The sequence below is a fragment of the Bubalus kerabau genome, chromosome 1 (genome assembly GCF_029407905.1).
Source record: "Bubalus kerabau isolate K-KA32 ecotype Philippines breed swamp buffalo chromosome 1, PCC_UOA_SB_1v2, whole genome shotgun sequence".
Taxonomy (NCBI): Eukaryota; Metazoa; Chordata; class Mammalia; order Artiodactyla; family Bovidae; genus Bubalus; species Bubalus kerabau.
The window spans coordinates 147,756,808-147,777,676 of record NC_073624.1 but is presented as its reverse complement, the minus strand read 5'-3'; the positions used below and the strand labels follow the sequence as shown (position 1 = coordinate 147,777,676).

The window sequence follows — 20,869 nt, the reverse complement described above, 5'->3', positions numbered from 1 at the left end:
GGAAAAGGAGTACGTCAAGGCTGTATATTGTCACCCTGTTTATTTAACTTATATGCAGAGTACATCATGAGGAACGCTGGACCGGAGGAAGCACGAGCTGGAGTCAAGATTGCCAGGAGAAATATCAATCACCTCAGATATGCAGATGACGCCACCCTTATGGCAGAAAGTGAAGAGGAACTCAAAAGCCTCTTGATGACAGTGAAAGTGGAGAGTTGGCTTAAAGCTCAACATTCAGAAAACGAAGATCATAGCATCCGGTCCCATCACTTCATGGGAAATAAATGGGGAAACAGCGGAAACAGTGTCAGACTTTATTTTTCTGGGCTCCAAAATCACTGCAGATGGTGACTGCAGCCATGAAATTAAAAGCCGCTTGCTTCTTGGAAGGAAAGTTATGACCAACCTAAATAGCATATTCAAAAGCAGAGACATTACTTTGCCTACAAAGGTTCGCCTAATCAAGGCTATGGTTTTTCCTGTGGTCATGTATGGATGTGAGATTTGGACTGTGAAGAAGGCTGAGCGCCGAAGAATTGATGCTTTTGAACTGTGGTGTTGGAGAAGACTCTTGAGAGTCCCTTGGACTGCAAGGAGATCCAGCCAGTCCATTCTGAAGGAGATCAGCCCTGGGATTTCTTTGGAAGGAATGATGCTAAAGCTGAAACTCCAGTACTTTGGTCACTTCATGCGAAGAGTTGACTCATTGGAAAAGACTCTGATGCTGGGAGGGATTGGGGGCAGGAGGAGAAGGGGCTGACAGAGGATGAGATGGCTGGATGGCATCACTGACTTGATGGACGTGAGTCTGGGTGAACTCCGGGAGTTGGTGATGGACAGGGAGGCCTGGTGTGCTGCGATTCATGGGGTTGCAAAGAGTCGGACACGACTGAGTGACTGATCTGATCTGAGAGGAGCCTAGTGGGCTGCCTTCTATGGGGCCACACAGAGTCGGACACGACTGAAGCGACTTAGCAGTAGCAGCAGCAGGCACCTAATGCATGAAACAATATCTTGAAAGAACAGCTGACAAATTATCGTTATTTAGATTTGGGTATTTGGCAGACATTTTCTCAAAAAATGAAGGAGGTAAGCCTGTTCTTTCAAGCAAAAATAACTGATAACATTTTTTTAAGGAAAAATTAGAGTTTTGGAAAGCTTGCATCTCCCACAGTGAGTTTAGGGCTTCCCAATACACAAAGAGATTTTTGGTGAAATCAGTGATGATATTAACAAATATGATTTAAAAATATATAATAAAATGTGTCAAAATTTGGAAGAGTTTGTTTTCCAAATGACCAATGCATGATGTTATCCATTCAAAGTTCAAGACAGACAAAGGGTTTTATTATAGCAGAGTACAAAAGTTCATTGGTATGGTTTCAGATTTCATACTGCAACTAACCTTTAAGAAACTACTCCTAGTTGAATTTTCATGTAATATCAGTTAGAATAGCCACATTATCTGATAAGTCTATTAAAATATCCCTCCTCTTTCTAACTACATACCTGTACAATGCCATATTTAAAAAATTAACTTCAACCCAAACATATCACAACAAACCAAATGCAGAAGCAAATATGAGAATCCAGTTGTTCTCTATTAAGCCTGACTTTAAAAGAGATTTGCAAAAAACATAAAACAATGCCACTCTTGTAACTCAAAATCTGAGGGGAAATACAGTTATTTTTTCATAAAATTACTTATGTGAGCATGTATATCATAGTTTTTTCTTATTCATTTCAAAATAACAGTTTAAAATATTTCTCAATTTTAACTTATGATAATTATGGATATAATTCACATAGATAAAACTTCTTTTGGGTCTCAATAACTTTCAGATCGTAAAGGGGTCCTGAGAACAAAAAGTTTGAGAACCACTGGCATATTGTTTAGAAATTCATAGATGAATAAATAGGAAACTGCCAAAGGAGTCAAAAGTGGTCTTTTTTCAAAAAAAAATTATTTGACTTTTTAAGCAATGTACCTTTATTCATTTGAGAAGGCAAATATGAATAACTATTTCAAACAGATATACAAATACCTCCCCTTATATAAACGTTACAAGGTTGTGTTGTTTCTTTAGATAACGTTTCTCTTCTTTACCAAAATGAGAGTGGAAACATCTGTGAGCAATTGGACAGCCTGAAGGTGATAAGTGGAGTGATTCAAATGCCCAAACTCTCCGTCAGAAGCATTTTTGTCTTTACTCAGATGCCCAGGATGGCTTCAGCCAGCCCCAAAGGACAGCCAGTAACCGTCGTCACTCCTACTTTAACACCATGACCCACTCAGAAATAATGCACTGGTCAGGCTACCTTCTGAGAAACATATTAAAATGTACCCAGCTACACTGAAGACTTTTGAGGGTCAGGAGGAAACATGCTCTCCTCCAACGTCTGTCCATGTTAGGGAATGCTTTCATATAAGTACCCTGGCCAGCTGCATGTTTTTAGAACTCCAAATCTTCATGGCACTTACAGAGTGGCAGTGGGTGCCGGCGTGATTCATGGCTCAGCAGAACTGAGTCAGTGATCTGGGGAAATGGGACAAGTCCAAATGATAAAGAAGGATCCATCTTTAATGCACTAAGGACAGCTTGCCAGACCTGGTCGTTTGGGTAGTTACCAAGCCTGGAAATGAAGACACTGAAGAGACACATTTTTCAGATTTATCTGGCCTTTTAAGCTGCAGATCACCATTCGGCTCTTAGGGTACTGTTTTGTCTAAAATATGGTGTGGCTAAATATCATGACTCATTGTTTTAGCACATTATCAACTCCTAAACATAATTTGAATGTGTTTTTCTGACTCACCAGTAATAATGCTCTTTAAAAGAATGATTACTCAGACTCTTCCTTTAACCCTGCCCTAGCCTTTCCAGTGTCCCTGTCCTACCTCTTATTACTCCCTCTTCTAATACCCTGTTTGTTTACTTCACAGAACCTACATATCACTTATAATTATAAGCTTACTTATTGGTTTATTTGTTTAATATCTCTCCTCCTTACTGGACAATAAACACCACAGGGCAGAGATTATCACACATGTTTGGTTTACCGCTTGTTTATCTGGTTCCTTGCCCAGGGTATGACACATCAGAGCTGTTCCCAAAAATGTTTGTTGTATAGATGTTAAATGAATGAATTCAAATTAGGATTATTATAGCCTTAAGTCTGTTTTATTTTTATTTTTCAAGAAGGCTTGGGGACTAGATGCCTGATCTATTTTTATCTACTTATTTATGGCTGTGCTGGGTCTTCACTAAGCATGCCTGATCTCTTGGGTAAAGAGTGTAAGGTCTCAAACAGCTAAATGGTAGTTTACTTTTTGGGTTGGCCAAAAAGGTCATTCAAGTTTTTCCATAAGATGTTATAGAAAAACTGGAATCCATTTTTTGGCCAACCCAATTCTTAATGACATCTTCACTCTCTCTATGCATCACTTCATATAGAAAGTGCAACTGGAGTACATTGGACAGTAAAATAACAGTAGATACTTTTTACCAGGACTCAAAGTTATGTCAGATTTTGTAAAACAATTAAATGTTTTGTATGTCCTGTTTGACCACTTCTGAGGTAACAAACTTAAGTCTTCATGTCCATTGGCTATATTTCACACATGGGAGTATCTCCATACAAGTTGGGAGGGTATGTCTATGCTTTAAATTTTATTAACATTTATTGAGTTCTTCAAGGTGGAACATCTATTTCTGCTTTATTGACTATGCCAAAGCCTTTGACTGTGTGGATCACAATAAACTGTGGGAAATTCTGAAAGAGATGGGAATACCAGACCACCTGATCTGCCTCTTGAGAAATTTGTATGCAGGTCAGGAAGCAAGAGTTAGAACTGGACATGGAACAAAAGACTGGTTCCAAAGAGGAAAAGGAGTACGTCAAGGCTGTATATTGTCACCCTGCTTATTTAACTTATATGCAGAGTATATCATGAGAAACGCTGGACTGGAAGAAACACAAGCTGGAATCAAGATTGCCAGGAGAAATATCAATAACCACAGATATGCAGATGACACCACCCTTATGGCAGAAAGTGAAGAGGAACTCAAAAGCCTCTTGATGAAAGTGAAAGTGGAGAGTGAAAAAGTTGGCTTAAAGCTCAACATTCAGAAAACGAAGATCATGGCATCTGGTCCCATCACTTCATGGGAAATAGATGGGGAAACAGTGGAAACAGTGTCAGACTTTATTTTTCTGGGCTCCAAAATCACTGCAGATGGTGACTGCAGCCATGAAATTAAAAGACGCTTACTCCTTGGAAGGAAAGTTATCACCAACCTAGATAGCATGTTGAAAAGCAGAGGCATTACTTTGCCAACAAAGGTCTGCCTAGTCAAGACTGTGGTTTTTCCTGTGGTCATGTATGGATGTGAGATTTGGACTGTGAAGAAGGCTGAGCGCCAAAGAATTGATGCTTTTGAACTGTGGTGTTGGAGAAGACTCTTGAGAGTCCCTTGGACTGCAAGGAGATCCAGCCAGTCCATTCTGAAGGAGATCAGCCCTGGGATTTCTTTAGAAGGAATGATGCTAAAGCTGAAACTCCAGTACTTTGGTCACTTCATGCGAAGAGTTGACTCATTGGAAAAGACTCTGATGCTGGGAGGGATTGGGGGCAGGAGGAGAAGGGGCCGACAGAGGATGAGATGGCTGGATGGCATCACTGACTCGATGGACGTGAGTCTGGGTGAACTCTGGGAGTTGGTGATGGACAGGGAGGCCTGGCGTGCTGCGATTCATGGGGTCGCAAAGAGTCGGACATGACTGAGCGACTGAACTGAACTGAACTGAACTTGAGGTGGAAAATTCTTGGTAAACTAGGCACAAGCTATAAAAACTAAAAACCATGAAGGAGACTTTGATACTAAAGTTAAAAATATCTAATTATCAAATGATACCTTAAAAAGACAAATCAAACCGAGAGAGAATATTTTCATAACACATAATGTCATCTAGTTAGTCTCCTAATCATATTTTTAAAATTCTTACAGATCAATAAGAAAATAACAAACTGATAGAAAAAGTGAGTAAACAGGCCCTTCATAGAAAATGAACCCTAAATGTTCAATAAACATTTTTGAAATTTTCAACCTCATCAGTAACTGTGGAAATGAAAATTTAAATCACAACAAAAAACCTTCATACTCTTCAGATACCATACCCATCAGATCTGCAAAATTAAGAGGTCTGATAAATCCATGTTGGCAATGATGTAGAACAACCAGAACTCTTATATAACATTGGTGGGAATGTAAATTGAAACAATTCCTTTGGAAAATAATTTGGTGTAATTATAAAGTGAAGTTGTATACACTCTGCCAGCAGTTCCATGCCTAAACATACTCATGCACCAGGAGAATATACTAGACCATTTATAATAACATTGTTCATATTAGGGAAAAAGCTGATAGCCACCCAAATGTACATTAATAATACAGTTCTCTAGCCTTACAGTAAAATATTGTATAATAACGAAAATGAATGAACTCGAGTTACACACAACATCATAGATATACTTTTTAGAAAAAAATTCAAGTACCAGAATAATACGTACATTATGATTCTACTCACATAAACACGTTACAACATGCATGCGTGCTAAGTCACTTCAGCTGTGTCTGACTCTGTGACCCTATGGACCCTGTCAGGATCCTCTGTCCATGGGATTCTCCAGGCAAGAATACTGGAGTGGATTGCCATGCCCTCCTCCAGGGGATCTTCCCAACCCAGGGGTTGAACTTGTATCTCTTAGTTCTCCTGCATTGGCAGGTAGAACCCAAAACTTTATTATGGGAACTTAAAAACTTCCACAAAGTAGAAAGACTATATAATGAACCCCTACATGCATATCACTTAGCTTCAACAAATTATCAACAAATAGCAAATGTGTTTTTTATATATTCTACTTTGTCCCACCTTGACTTATTTTAATGTAAATATAGGCTTTTCTGTCCCTGATGCTGGGAAAGATTGAGGGCAGAAGAAGAGGGCGTCAGAAGATGAGATGGCTGGATGGCATCACTGATGCAATGGATGTGAACTTGGGCAAACTTCGGGAGATGGTGAGAGACAGGGAGGCCTGGCGCGCTGCAGTCCTTGGGGTTGCAGAGAGTTGGACATGACTGGGTGACTGAACAACAACAATAACAACATAGGATTTTCTGTCATTCCCCCAGTAAATACTTCTGTTCCAATATTGGTTAGGAACATAAGGATATGTTGTTAAACTGAAGAAAAACTGTTAAGGAAAATTTAAAGAGAAAACACAAGATTTGGGCTATTGGTTACCTCTAAGGGGAGGAGGAAGGGACAGGATTAGGAAGACACTCAACTTAAAAATAATACTAATGAGGGCATACAGATAGATGTGCCATTACTCTTATACCGTATCTGTACTTCTAGATATTCTTCAGTATTTATTTAAAAGTGCACTTCTAAAGCAATTCAGAAAGTTCAGTCTGGTGATCCTTGTCCATTTTGGGAGTAGAGATGAGGAGCTTGGGAGATTGATTAGAGAAGGTCAGTGGCCACATGACAGGGCCTTCTACGGAATTCCTTGGAGATCTTCTATTGTAGCCCCTGGAGTTGGTGGCAGCTCAGAGGCTTCACCCAACTCTTGCCTTGGAAACTTTCAAAGTGAAATGATATTTAGCATTGCCCAAGAGGGAAGAGGGCTTCTCTGGTGGCTCAGACAGTAAAGAATCTGCCCACAATGTGGGAGACGTGGGTTCGATCCCTGGGTCAGGAAGATCCCCTGGAGAAAGGCATGGCAACCCACGCCAGCATTCTTGCCTGGAGAATCCCCAAGGACAGAGGAACCTGGTTGGCTACAGTCTATGGGGTCACAAAGAGCCAGACACAACTGAGAAAGTAAGCACAGCACAAGAGGGAAGAGCAAGAGGAGAGGGTTGCCCTGGAAGCAGCCTACATTGCCGAAGTTTGCAAGGGCAGAGGTGCGGTTTTCCCAGGGGCCACATGGATACCACACAAGGTAGCTTGGTTTTCTGTCTGACAACGGATCCTACCTCAAAGGATGACCAGCTCGGGTGACGTGACATCAACAGAAAGAGGCTGTGAGGAGTGTACTGAGGAGTAGGACTGAGAAGCAGATGTTACAACCTTAAGTAGAGATTGCAACATCTGGGTTAAGGAATAGAGTCAAGGGCCAGTCCCCCTGGGTGAGGAGGTCTCCAAAGAGACTGCAAAAGTTCTTAGCACAGAAACAAAAGGCAGTTTGGTTAAAACACAAATGTCTGGGCCTGCCCTTTAGAGAGCTTAATTCAGTAGGTCTGAGATAAAAGCTGCAAATTTGCATATCCACCAAGATTCCAAGTGATGCTGACCTGTAGTAGCTTGTTCTGGGAGGCTTTTGAAATCTAGTCTCTATCCTTGTTCTCTGAACTTACCCCAAACCATTTCCTCCTTACTCTTCATATTCTGGTGGCATTAGTTCCTTCAGTTCTGTAAAGTCAATCATTGTCTCACTGCCTCATATACGTTATTTCTTCACCCGGCAACACTTTTCTGTAAATTCTGCTTTGCTAGGCTAACCTCTCATCATCTTTTCTGTCTCAGCTTTAATACTTTTAGGAAAACCTTCCCTAGTCCATTCACACGGTTTAGTCCCTTTGCTCTATGCACCCTCCTTTATAATATTTACCACAATTATGATAATGTAATCACTGTGGGATTTTTGCCTGGGATCTTTACTAGACCCTAAGATACATGAAGGCAGGGGATTTTCCTTTTTCACTGCTATAATCTTATTGGCTCTAGGAGTACATGGCACATAATAGACACTTCACATTTGTTGCATGAATGAGTAAATGAAGGTATCTAGATTGTCCCAAAAGGTAGAAGAAAAAGCCCCTAAATAATGTAACATTTTAAAATACTTATATAATATTTTTACATTACATATCATATATAATTATTTGTAATACTTTATATAATTTAAAATATCCTTTGTCTTTATAACTAATTTATTTCCTTTTTATTCCTCAGCATGGCACTCACAGGCAAACGTCCAGAAGTAGCAATAGCAAAACTTAACAGCCAAATCAGACATCAGCATCTATAAAAGGTAAGTTTTTACTGCTTCAGAAGGCTATGTACAAGCAAACATACTTAGTGTGACCCAGCTGTACATTCCTGGGAAAAGAATTTCGAGTCAGGATACAAAAAGGGATCATGGCCATTTGCTGTGAATTCCTGCAGACTCTTTCATCTGTGGGTAACGCATGAGTGTATTTCAGCTCCTCCAATGAAGCTATGTCCAAAATTAACAAGCTATCAAAAACAGCTAGCTTTAATGATACAGGATCCTACCCTTACAAAACAATTTCTTCCCAGTCAACTTGGAAATCAACAAATATAGGCCAAAAGGATTTTTCAGTTTGATAAACTAGAATTATAGAAACATGGGTAAAATATGGAGAACACACCGAGGCACATACATACAAGGTTAGACCTCAGTTGCCAGGTATATGCGTTATATTTTCTTGCAAAAATAGAAAAAAGGATACTTTTCTTTTTGGCTGTACTGTTTTCCTTTATGGCAAACCAAAGCACCTCATTCTTGTAATGCATTTTTAAAGGCATTCTTTCAATCAAAATCTGTGCTCTTGGGTTCTATGGAGATGCTCTAGGAGTTTCAGCGGTGAGCAAGCAGGCAGGACTGCATGCTTCCTCCACCCCAATCCTCTTCAATCCCAGAAACACTAATCTCATCTTTAAGAAATCTGTGTGTGTGTGTGTGTGTAAAGTATGTATTGGGGTAACGTAACATATTTATTGTGAGGAGAAAAATGGGAGGAGGAATTACTGCCAAAAGAAGGTTGGAAAAAACCCTGCCCCAGCCTAGCATAACTGGATGTTAGTTCCAAACGTTACCTGTATTTATAGTCCCTTTGTAATGCCAGAGATACTGTGTCCAAATTTCCCAGGGCATTCCTTGGAATGTCTCCAGTTCCACTACCCTCTCGTTTGCCCTTCAGTCCTACGTTTCTGGCTATCTATTGGATATGGTCCCTCCATCTCCTCAGACTCGAATCATCCACCTCCTCCAGTTTCTCAGACCTTGACAGTGACCCCAGGGTTCTCTGAGGTGCCCAGCTTCAAACTTGTGGAATCAGTCTTTTACTCGTGTCCTTCCTATCTAGTCAGTCACCAAGTTCAGCTTGGTTTCATTTCTTCTAAATATTGCTCCCTCACAGCTTTTCTGTGCTTTCCCACAGCCCCTACCCCAGTCTGATATCAGAGTGTCTGATGCCTGGAATACCTTTCACAGCCTCCAAAGTGCCCTTGGGGCTCCATTTGTTTGGGGTCTAACTCATTCATCCAGACCTATTCTACTTAAATTCTCCCTTTTATCTTAGTATGTCCTTATACACAACCTTAAATGCTTTCCACTTGATTTCGAAACCAAGTCGGAACTATTCTACTTTGCTTTCAAGGCTTTTCGAAATCATCTGGCTCCACTCTTGTTCAGTTAGGTCAGTCTCCTCACTGTCATCTAAAAATATTACTCTGCCAGCATCTGTACTTTTATATAAACATATTGAGTTGACCTGGCCTAAAAGGACCCGTCCCTCTGCCTACTTCTTCTGTCTTTTCTCTTATCTTTCCTCACCTGTTGTCCCATGTTTCTCACATAGCCAAGTATCTGCAGTTCCCTGAAAACATTTGTCTCTGGGCCTTTCCACTTGCTTTCCTCTTCCACCTTAAGTTTTCTCAACTGAAGTGGCACCTCCAGCATTAACACTTCCTTCATCCTGCCCTTCAGGCCAAATATCAATCTTCCTTTGAGCTGCCATTGCATTCCATGCATACTTCTGTTACAGCCCTTATTACACAGTATTGCAATGTTTTGATCATATGTCTGTCTGACTGCTCTATTAGACTGTGAGCTACCCTTTTAGAATAGTTTTACCCTTGGTTTCAAAACAAGGTCCCTGACCTCCAGTAGCTCCCATTGTTTTGTACTCTCAATGGGTCACTTTAGTAACTCAGTAGGTATTTGTTGAATGAATAAATGATTTAAATTTCTACTTAACTTCTTCTTTCTTCAAGGTTCAGCTAAAATTCCCTTATGTCTCTGAAGTCTTCTTTGACCTATCTAGTCCTCCAGCCCTTCATTGTCCTATAAAAATTAGGGTGAATTCTTTATTATCATTTTTATTGTAATATAGTATATTTACATGTAATGTTAGTTTCAGGTGTACAGCAAAGTGAATCAGTTTATATATCTATATATATCTCCACTATATTTTTAGATTCTTTTTCCATATAAGCCGTTACAGAGTATTGAGTAGAGTTAGGATGATTTCTTTAATTGAGGTTGCAAGTTCCTTGAGAGCAGGGACACATGTTTATATTGCCTCTGTCATTTTATTGGTCACAGTGCTGAGTTTAGAGTAAAAGCTAGGTACATATACTTGGTTTCTGATTAGAGTTATATACATTTATATGTAGGAAAATAATTTTCATTGAATATTCAAAGTAATATTCATTGGAAGGACTGATGCTGAAGCTCCAATACTTTGGCCACCTGATGCAAAGAGCTGACTCATTGGAAAAGACCTTCATGCTGAGAAAAACTGAAGGCAAAATGAGGAGGGGATGACAGAGAATGAGATGGTTAGATAGCATCACTGACTCAATGGATAGGAGTTTGAACAGCGAAGGACAGGGAAGCCTGGCATGCTGCAGTCCATGGGGTTGCAAAGAGTCGGACACAACTTAGCGACTGAACAACAACATCAAAAACAGTCTATTTAGACAATCCTAAGTTTTTTCTTAATATTAATATGATTACTGTGAGGAATTCAGAAAATACTTAGTGAATACATATTACTTTCCTGCCATCAAACCAGTGGCTGGGATATAGGCATGAATGCTATCACTAAAGAAATTCTTTCAAGGTAAAAATGAGTACTGCTGCGTGGAAGTTGTGTATATTTCTTTCACTCTTAAATTTGTAAATATTTAATTGGTTGACTAAGTAGTTTCTGAGTAACCGCCATATTACTTTGTTTTGGGGGGAATGAGTATTTTGTAATTCTCCTGAGTGATTTTTCTCACAAGAGCCCCAAGTCTTTTTTGTGTTTGAGATTGTCATGATTAAGAATGGGGAGGATGAGTCTTGAGTGACCTGGTCTAATTTTTTTGAAAGGGTCCAATCTATGTCCAGAAACTAGTGGAATGGATAGAACTAGTCTAAGTAAGCCGTATCTGTGCCATAACTTGAGTGCTCACCAGCTTACTTAGACTGACCAGATGCCACTGAGTGGTATCCATCATGGTGCTATGATGGCATCTTGCCAGCATCACTGACCAGAGTCCCAGGCAGGGTCATCAGGCACGCGTAGAGAAGGGTAGACACTTCCCTTTGTTATGCTGTTCCAACCCTTTGCCACGTCTTAGGCCAATTGTCTCACTCCTGATTGAAATCTAAGTCGAGTTTCTTGTTTTCCTGTTTCTTTCTCATAATCTAGCGACTAATGTATTATGCATGACTACTATAGGCTAGGAGCTATGCCTGGTGCTCGAGACACTCCTTTCCTCAAGGAGCTCAGTTGTTTAACTAGATAGTAACATGTATATGCCATTGTAGAAATAGTATTGGAGTATTGCCTTCTGTTGACTCTGAAAAGCAGAATTCAATATATAAATGTGTTTTTAGACTAGAATTCCTTTAATCAATAAGCATACATAATTTAAAATAGTATTATTAATACAAGTGCTATTACTGCCCTATAATATGATTATTTTGCAAAAAAAGATGACGCCCTGCTTATATACCTAGAATAAATAGAAGAGTATATAATAAATACATGTAAAATAAACTTTAAATTGATCTTTACCAATTTTATTGTATCTTTATCCTATCACAATTTTTCTATTATTTGGCTTTTTTTTTAATTAAAAACTACCTTAGGTATTTGTTGAGTATAGATCATAAAGACTTTTTTTTAAGCTATAGGCTGTAGGCCTGTGCTAATACCAAGGTCATTAGCCACATATGGACACTTGGAATGTGGCCAGTGCAACTGAGGAACTGAATTCTTAATTTTATTTAACCTTAATTAATTTAAATGTAGAAGCTGATACTCAATTCAGTTCTGATAGAACTTTCAAATATGTTTGGAACAACTTGGATCTTACAGTGTAGTTTTTCAACTGTATATTTTATGAACTCTAAATGCACATTAAGTATTTCCTAGAAAAATTTAGCATCCATACTGATATGTGCTGTAAGTGCAGAATTCACATTAGATTTTGAAGCCCTAGTGTGACAAAAGGCATATAAAATGTCTTATTAATAATTTTCATGTTGATTACATGTTGAAATGGTAGTTTTTTTTAATATATTGGTTGAATAATATAGTTTTAAAAATCAATTTCACCCCAAGTTATTTTATTTTTTAAAAATGTGACTATTAAAAAATTTTACATTGCACGCGTCTAATATTATACTTCCGTTGGACAGTTTGCTTTAAACTCTGTTTTTCTCAAAGGGAGTATATAATCTTTGAAACCACATACTTGAAAGATAAAATTAGAAGGATCACAATAGATGGAAAGTAATTACCAAGCATTACTAATGGGACATTTTTACCTTACTTGAGGTGGTGGAATTCCTACCACTATGCAATCCAACTGTACTCTGGTTCCTTCTGGAACTTCTCTGCTCCGTAACTTTTGTGTGAACCGGGGAGGTTGCCCCAGAGGTTCTTCATAGTACAAAGAAGAAGGAGAGGACCCTGGGGTGGTGTCTCCACTGGCCGCCTCACCAGCAGCCTGCTCAGCTTCACGCCTCTTAGCTTCCTGCTGTTCCAGTGCATGGTTCACTTCATTATCCCTGGTATCTGCAGGGATAGGTATGGGAACCGAAGATCTTTCTCTTCTTTCTGATAGATCAGGGAAACTGGAGCTGTTTTCCTGCATAACTTGGTTTTGCGATTCCAGTTTACTCTTGTGGTTTTTGCAGGCACGAGGTCTAATCCTTTTGGAGCTATGGGCTTTGAAAAGGGATGAGAGCTCTTCGATGAAATCGGCAGCCTTATTTAAGAATACTTTTTTGGACTGGGCTTCAGAACTGTACTGTGGCCTTTTTGTCTCCTGGAGGCTCTCTTTAGAGTTGGTAGGGCTTCGAGAGTTATCCTGGCAGAAGTTAGGGTCAAAACTTGATATAGATGAGTGTTTCGTCTGATCAGAAGAAAAACGTTTTCTAGCTTGAGCTTCGTCTGCTTTCTCCAGAGGGTCATAATTGATTGCCAATCTTGCCAGATTGACACTTTCATCTAATTCTTCTTGGCTCAGAAAGGCTGAAAGATCTGGAAGGTCATCTTGGCCTCCTCCACCTTCAGCAGCTCCAGAAGAACCCCCAAAATGGAAAGGATTGGAGGAAGGCTCTGCTCGACTCCTCTCATTGTTTCCCCGATGCCTAGTTTCAGCCAAATAGCTTTCTCTCAGAAGCTGAGATATGGAAGTAGAAGCTTCTAGGCTGTCGTCTTGCATGCTGTCACAAAATAGCAATAATGACAAAATGTTTAGATTATTTCTACAGAATAATAGGTCTGTGTTGATTATAGCATGATAGATACTTAAGAACTTAAACCTTAAAATTAAAATTACCTAATTTTGATAACTTTCACAAAGTTTAAAGACTTCTCAAATTGTAAAATGGAGAGGAACTGAATGAGGTTTTCCCGAAACTGGAAATAAAAGCATGGGTGATTATCACTTTATTAAATTAATCTTTAAATATGAGTTCAATGTTGAAAGCTATGCTATAACTATAGAGACATTAAATATAGTTTCTAAGCACAATTTTGATAATATCTGTAAAGGGCTTTTAGTTTTAGAGGACTTTCTCATATACAGAGATTTTCTCTCCATCCTTTCCCCTTCCCCTGAATGTAATAAAATAACAGAAATTAAGAGATTTTGATAAAATAATCTTGTTACTGAAAAATAAAAACTTGATCTAGCTCATGAAAATAAATAATGCTTTTATGACTAGAAACTAATTGTTTAAACTCAATATTGTTTGTAGGCTCAATCTGCTCTTGAAAACTAGCTTTTTCAAATAAGGTATAATTAATTAATTTCTATAAAAGTGTGAGTACACCTAGGTTTAAAAAAAAAAATCTCTTAAATTAACATTGGTGAAGAGGTGATATGGAAGACAGGGAAGTGGGGTTCAATACAGGACACTTTTCACTGTATACCATTTTCTTACTTTTAAATCATAATTATATGAATATGTTATAATCAACTATATAGTCACATAAGTTATATGAATATATTTATTCAAAAAATAAATAATTTGTAAAGTCTTATAAAAATAGTGTGGTAACTTTCATTCAGTATAGTAACTTTAGCTCAGTCCCCTGGACTAAAAGATTGGGTAATGCAAACCACTGTCATATTATTGTTACACCCATTTTATTCACTCGGACATTTACTAGAGGGCTAGCAAGCTTGTGACCCTTAGGCTGTTACTCCTCTCTTTCCCCCTTTGGAGATGTAGCCAACTAATTACAGTATTCTTCCCACTGACCTTCACTTTTTTAAGTCTCCATTCCCTCAGCCACCACCAACCAATCAGAGCTGGTAATGGAGATGAAGACTGTTTGCCATTCTTGGCTACTGTGTGCCTTGTGCTGGAAAGGTGGAGAGGAAAGTAATATCCTGAATATGTTCGGGCTTTAACATTCTATGACAAATTTTATTTCAGTTAATTTCTCTTCCTTCTTTTGTATGACAGCCTCACTTATAAGTAAAAATATTTGTAATACCACAATGTATCACAAGTAGGGCTTCCTAGGGACTGCCCTACTTCTCACACTTTTAGAATGCTACTTAAAACTAACTTCTAAATTGACAGGGTAGGCAATCACCTTGAGAGGACAATTAGAGATGGCTGAAAGGATGACCTACGGCAAAATATTTTTCCGTCTGCTAGCCACAGGCTGAGATTCACACCACTGGAGCCACTTGTTTGGGTAAAGTTTATTGTGCCTCAAAAAAAGATTGATTGAGGGACTTCCCTGGTGGTCCAGCAGCTAAGATTCCATGCTCCCAATGCAGGGGACCCGGGTTTGATCCCTGGTCAAGGAACTAGATCCCACATGCTGCAGCTAAGAGCTGGCACAGTCAAATAAATGAATATGTACTTTAAAAAAGATTAACTGAAAATGCAGAGGGGTTGGATGGGTGTGAAGATTTATCTATAAAGATATTCATCATAGTATGGATGATAATATTAAAAGAGTGGAACCATGTCCAATAAAAATTAGTTAAATTATGATATACTCATTAAATAGAACTATATGGCTGTATTAAATTTTGAAGAACACTGAAGGATATACAAAATAGTATATAATAATGTAATTGAGAGCCCAGCAGAAAATTTGTCACTTTGTACATTTACTTTGTAGAGGAACAGTTAAAGATATTAAAATAAGGTGCAAAATGCTATTTGAAAAATGTGATTAATATACTGATTGAATATCCTTTCCATTTGTAAATCAACTGTCCCATTAACCTAGTTTGAGTTTATGTATATATTTAAATGTGAGAAGAAAAATTAAGTGATTTATAAATCAGGATGTCCCCTCTATTAGTTGGACATTACTGTATATTGTGTTTTAATGTGACTTTGTCTTTAATTGTTTAGTTTAAGATGGCTTTTATCTTGGGGCAACATGGAGTGAGCATTGGGTTTGGAATCAGATAAATCTGTTTTCATATTCTGGCTTCATCTCTTAGGAGTTGTGTGACTTTGAGAAAATTACCTAACTTCTTATCTGTGAAACATGGATAATATCTATTTCCCAGGGGAGTGAGGATTAATAACATTATGAATGCAAATCTCTTAACAGGGCCAACCACTATAGTGAGAGCTCAACTGATGTTAGTAAAAAGATAATATTTAGGTAAAAGGTGATGTTAATGTTGAAGAACTTCCAGAAAGTTTATATTTATGGTGCAAATACAGAATAAAATACTCATATAAATAATTACTGCTCTCTACAAATATTTTTTTTCTTTTTTAAAGAAAAGGAGCCAATTGAGGTATAAATGTGTACCTGTTCTGATGCTTAGTCATGAGAAATTATTATAACAAAAATTCCAGGTGTTCAAAATTAAGGATTTCTTTAATGTTTGAATGTAGCATTTGTTAACACTTTGGTTCAAAGCCTAATCCTGACAGTTCCTAGCTGTATAAACTTAAGAAAATTACTTAACCTCTATAAGCCTCAGTTTGCTTGTTTGTAAAACAGGGATAATAATGTAGCCGTCTCATAGGCTGAAGGGTTATTAAATGTGCTTGGCATTTAGTAAACAGTCAATATAGGGTAGTTACTATTATTTATTATTATTTAACAACTGTGGCCACATACCATGATAAGAAATGGAAGTAGAACTAGTGACATGACTTGATGCAAGGACACACTTTGAAGAGAAATCGAACTCTAATTTGTAGTTAATTTAGCATATCTATACTCCATTGAAATAGTCTTGTGAACAAACTATGCTGCCTTCAGATCTTTGTACATATCTTTGCTCAGGCTGCTCCCTCTCTTCCTGTCTTTTTGCTATCTTATTGGCCCAAGTCCTGTACAGTCTTTAGCTCTTAGCTGAGACTTGGCCCTGGGATTTCTCCTTTTTCCTGAATTGGGTCCCTGTCCAATATGCTCCCCAAATTCACTGTCTTAACCCTCAAACACAGCCCTTATTTCAGTATATATTTGCCTATTTACTATTACCTCACTTTGTTTTGTATACCATCATCTCTGTGCACGCACAGCATATAGAAGGTAATCAAAAAGTATCTGTTGAATTATTTTGTTCATTAGAACTTCCTACTAAATCTATTGTTTTTAAGTTGCAGGCTAAAGTAAGACAGATACATAGAAATATTTACAGAGGAAATTTATAGACACAAAGACAAAATATAAACTGGTAAAAGTAGTAGGAAATTCAAAGTAACTTTCAAATAAAAATGTATTTATGGTGGATAAAATAACTAGAATTATGTGTTTTTTTCATACCAGAAGTATCAAAGAACATCTGATTGTAATTAAAAAAACTGTGTTTGAATCTCAAGTCCAACACTAAATAATTTTGCTTCTTGAGCAAGTCATTTAATGCATCTGAATCTCAATTATCCTCATCTATCAAATGGGGTAATAACAATTTCATCTCAGTTCTTAGGTGGAAATGCATATAAAAATTGCTAAACTGATAGATACTACCTAAAATAGGAAATATGAACATATATTACTTTCTGTTTCAAGCATTAATTTAAAAACTATCTGTATAAAATTTATACTTTTAAAAAACTAAGAGTTATTATGGATAACCCCGCTTGCATTTATTCATCCAATAAATATTAATTGAGCATTTACTATGTGCCAGGCACTGTTCTAGGCCCCGAGGATTCATCAGTGAACAAAAGACAAAGTCCTTGCCCTCATGGAGCTGACATTCTAGTGGAGAATATATAAATGTTAAGAAGAAAAATAAAGTAGGGCAAGGGAACAGAGAATGATGGGGTAGAGAAGAAGACGTGCTATTTAGGCTAGGGATATCAGGCAAAGCTTCTCATGCAGTGGAGAAGTTAGCCACGTGACCATTTGGGAGGAAGAATATTCCTGACTGAGGAAGCTGTAAGTGTCAAGGCCATGGAAGGTGAATGTTTGGTGTGTTTGAGTCAAGCCCAGTGTTCCAGGAGGTGAGTGAAAAAGAAGAGTAGAGGGCTAGGGCATGTGAAGTCTTTCAGACCATAGGAAAGACTTTGAGTTTTATTAAACATGTGAATGGGAAACCATCTAAAGTTTTTTGAAGCGGATAACATGGTTTTGAAAAAGTTCAACTGTGGCTGCTATGCAAAGAATGCAAGAAATAATGCTAGTTGGGATCAATGGGTGGTATCAGTGGGCGGTAGCGAGAAATGGCCAGATTTGAGGTATCTTTTGAAAATAGAGCTAGTATGATCTGCTGATGGATTGAAAGTGGAATACAAGAGAAAGAGCAGAGTCAAGAGTGACTCTAGTATTTGTAGCCTAAACAACTAGGTGAATGGTGGAATTATTTACTGGAATGAGGCAGAAGCAGGTTTTAAGAAGTGTTCTCTTGGACATTTCATTTGACAGATGTCAAAGTTCTCTTAGACATTTCAAGTGGTGTGTTCACAGTGCTAAACATTGGACATTGCTTCCTTCTTTCTGCTGCTTATAAAATTGAAACATATTCTGCCATTTTCAAAATAAGAATCAGTAAATATCCTTGGAAACAGATTGTGGTTTTGATGAAATGGTCTTAGGTTTGAAATGAGGCAATTAATGTGGCATCAAGACCAACTTCAGTAAATCATGTAAATTAATTTAGCCACATAGAATGCTTACTGAATGTTCTTCACTTTATTTTGCTAAATATCTCTATTTTTTTTCCCCTATGAATTTTCCTGAAAAAGAGATCTTACCTCAGGACTTGCTTAAAATGTAAGAGTCTGGTTTATAAAAACAAAACTTAATGCTGATACCTTTGGACATATTTCTCAAGTCTTATTAATGCAACAATATTCTTCTGTAGGTTCTAAGACTACCTTATCATTAGAAATATCATGAGTTATTAACTCATCTTTTGGTTGTAATATGGATGTTTAAAAAGGGGCTTTGACAAAGAATTCGCAAAACCTTATATGGAGTAATTTCAATTCAAACATGATTACTGAAGTTTTCTGGCTATGAAGTATTCTTAGATATTAAGTGAAAAAGCAAATCTGGTGCTAAAAGAAAGAAAGAAAGTGAAGTCGCTCAGTTGTGTCCGACTCTTTGCGACCCTGTGGACTGTAGCCTACCAGGCTCCTCCATCCATCAGATTCTCCAGGCAAGAATACTGGAGTGGGTTGCTAGTTCCTTCTCCAGGGGATTTTCCCAACCCAGGGATCGAACCTGGGTCTCCCGCATTGCAGGCAGACGCTTTACCCTTTAGATCAACACAAAAACAACCTAATATGTAATAGTTAACTTTGCTTAGAACAGGAAAAGATAGATGTCTTTAAGTAACTCATAACTAACCTCTAAACGGAGGATGAACAGAATTACCCTGCTTGCTTCATAGGGTTTGTTTGTGAAAGAACTTTTTATTTTTCTAAAAGGTTATTTTAAAATTTTTATTTTAAATGTCTGTATTGACTTTGTTACAATATTGCTTCTGTTTTATGTTTTGTTTTTTTTTTGGCCACAAGGCATGTGGGATCTGAGCTCCCTGACCAGGGACTGAACCCACACTCACTGTGTTGGAAGGCAAAGTCTTAACCACTGGACTACCAGGGAATTCTCTGTGAAAGAACTTTAGACATGTAGAACACTATACAAAATTAAGGTAATCCTTTGTACTAGTATAAAGGATGCTGAAAGCAGAGCCCAAAGTTAGTATTTAATCTGAAATATTGAAAAAAAGTAGTGTAAAGAAGTAAAGTCTATGACCCATGAAAAGGTTAATGGAAGCCAAGTAAGAAGCCTTCAGGATTCTAGGGTGACTACCAAACCCTTTACAAAAATGAAGTTTTATTTCACTCTCAATTCACCATTCATGATGAACTTAGTTCTTATACAGGAAGTCCCAAATAAGAAAACTTTGTCAGTTCTCATTAACTCAAAGATTCATTTTAAGTAAGAAAAATAAGAAAAAAATTCAAACATTTTCAACTTTCTTCATTCTCCTAATACTTGTGTCAATTTCCCTTAGGTGGTTAAAGATTTGGAAAACGATAACTTCCTTAACTGACATATTTGCTAGATTGGGAAAGGAACAAGTACCCCAAATAGGTTTGTAACCTCAAGATCTAGTTGGAATTCAAGCCCTTGGTGGGAAGGCTCTGCTGGGCCCATCCCAGACCGTGGGGTGCACTGTGACTCCAAGTGGAGGTCTACGTAACACACATAGTCTGTACAGAGCTTGTCAAGGTGACTCTGATTATACATGAGCTCTAAGAGCTCTTCAGTAATTGCAGGTAAACAGTCACGCCAACTTTTGTGCCCACCAAAAATGTAGCTGCTAAACACACGTTCCTAAATTACTCAACAGACCATTTTGTCGGTGCCTGGGTTGTTCCCTTTAAGCAAAAGCACAGTGCCATAGCAGTTCTAGAGCTCTTTGTTAGCTGTAGAGCACCATAGAAATTTAAGAAAATATCTCTGTGGTGTTTGATCCTTCTGTATCTCTTAAGAGAGGGAAAAAGTTAAAAAAAACTTTTCATTTTTTGTCTTGTTATAGGCAATAACACCATCCAATAAGCAATGCCTTTGTCAAATCTCAATGTCAATGAAGGAAACTAATTATTCTGGGGTTGGCAGTCTCATTCATCTTATATTTTCAGGTTAATGAGCTGAGTTCATTACTCCTATTGCATATATGAGTTAACTGTTAAAAAAATCTAGCTGTCACCTTTTCATATATTAACTTTAGTGCATTAAAGATCTTTCACAGTGAAACCCAATTTACCTGCAGTCTCATTTCTTCAAAAGTAAATTTGAAAATTCAGCTCTATAAATTCCCAAAGCTAGTCAGGGTACAAACTCATTCAATTTCTTGTGTCCATGAATTGTGGTTCTGAGTTTGTTCCACTGAATATGTGCCTTTGTAAGCACCTTGAGCTGGAAAGTGTATTCTGTTATACAATAGATGTATTAGAGTCTGGAATAGAGTCTTATTCAAAATTATAGACTTATAGAACACTAGGGCTTTGATACATTGTCTCAAGTTCCAATAGCATTAGCCATATTCTATAAGTGGGAATAGAGACAAACCTCCAGAATTTGGATAATGTCCA

The 20,869-nt window shown here is 37.8% G+C and overlaps 1 protein-coding gene across 3 annotated transcripts in view; it reads right to left on the bottom strand.

Moving 5' to 3' along the window:
* MYPN (myopalladin) overlaps positions 1-20,869 on the bottom strand; it is a 114,553-nt gene that overhangs the window by 71,503 nt on the left and 22,181 nt on the right. The window contains exon 2 of one of the 3 annotated variants that reach the window (XM_055590918.1): positions 12,638-13,540. The exons of the other annotated variants lie outside the window; for them this stretch is intronic. Coding sequence (XP_055446893.1) covers positions 12,638-13,539 — 902 coding nt within the window. The 5' untranslated portion in view covers position 13,540. The remainder of the gene's footprint in view (positions 1-12,637; positions 13,541-20,869) is intronic. 3 annotated transcript variants of the gene reach the window in all.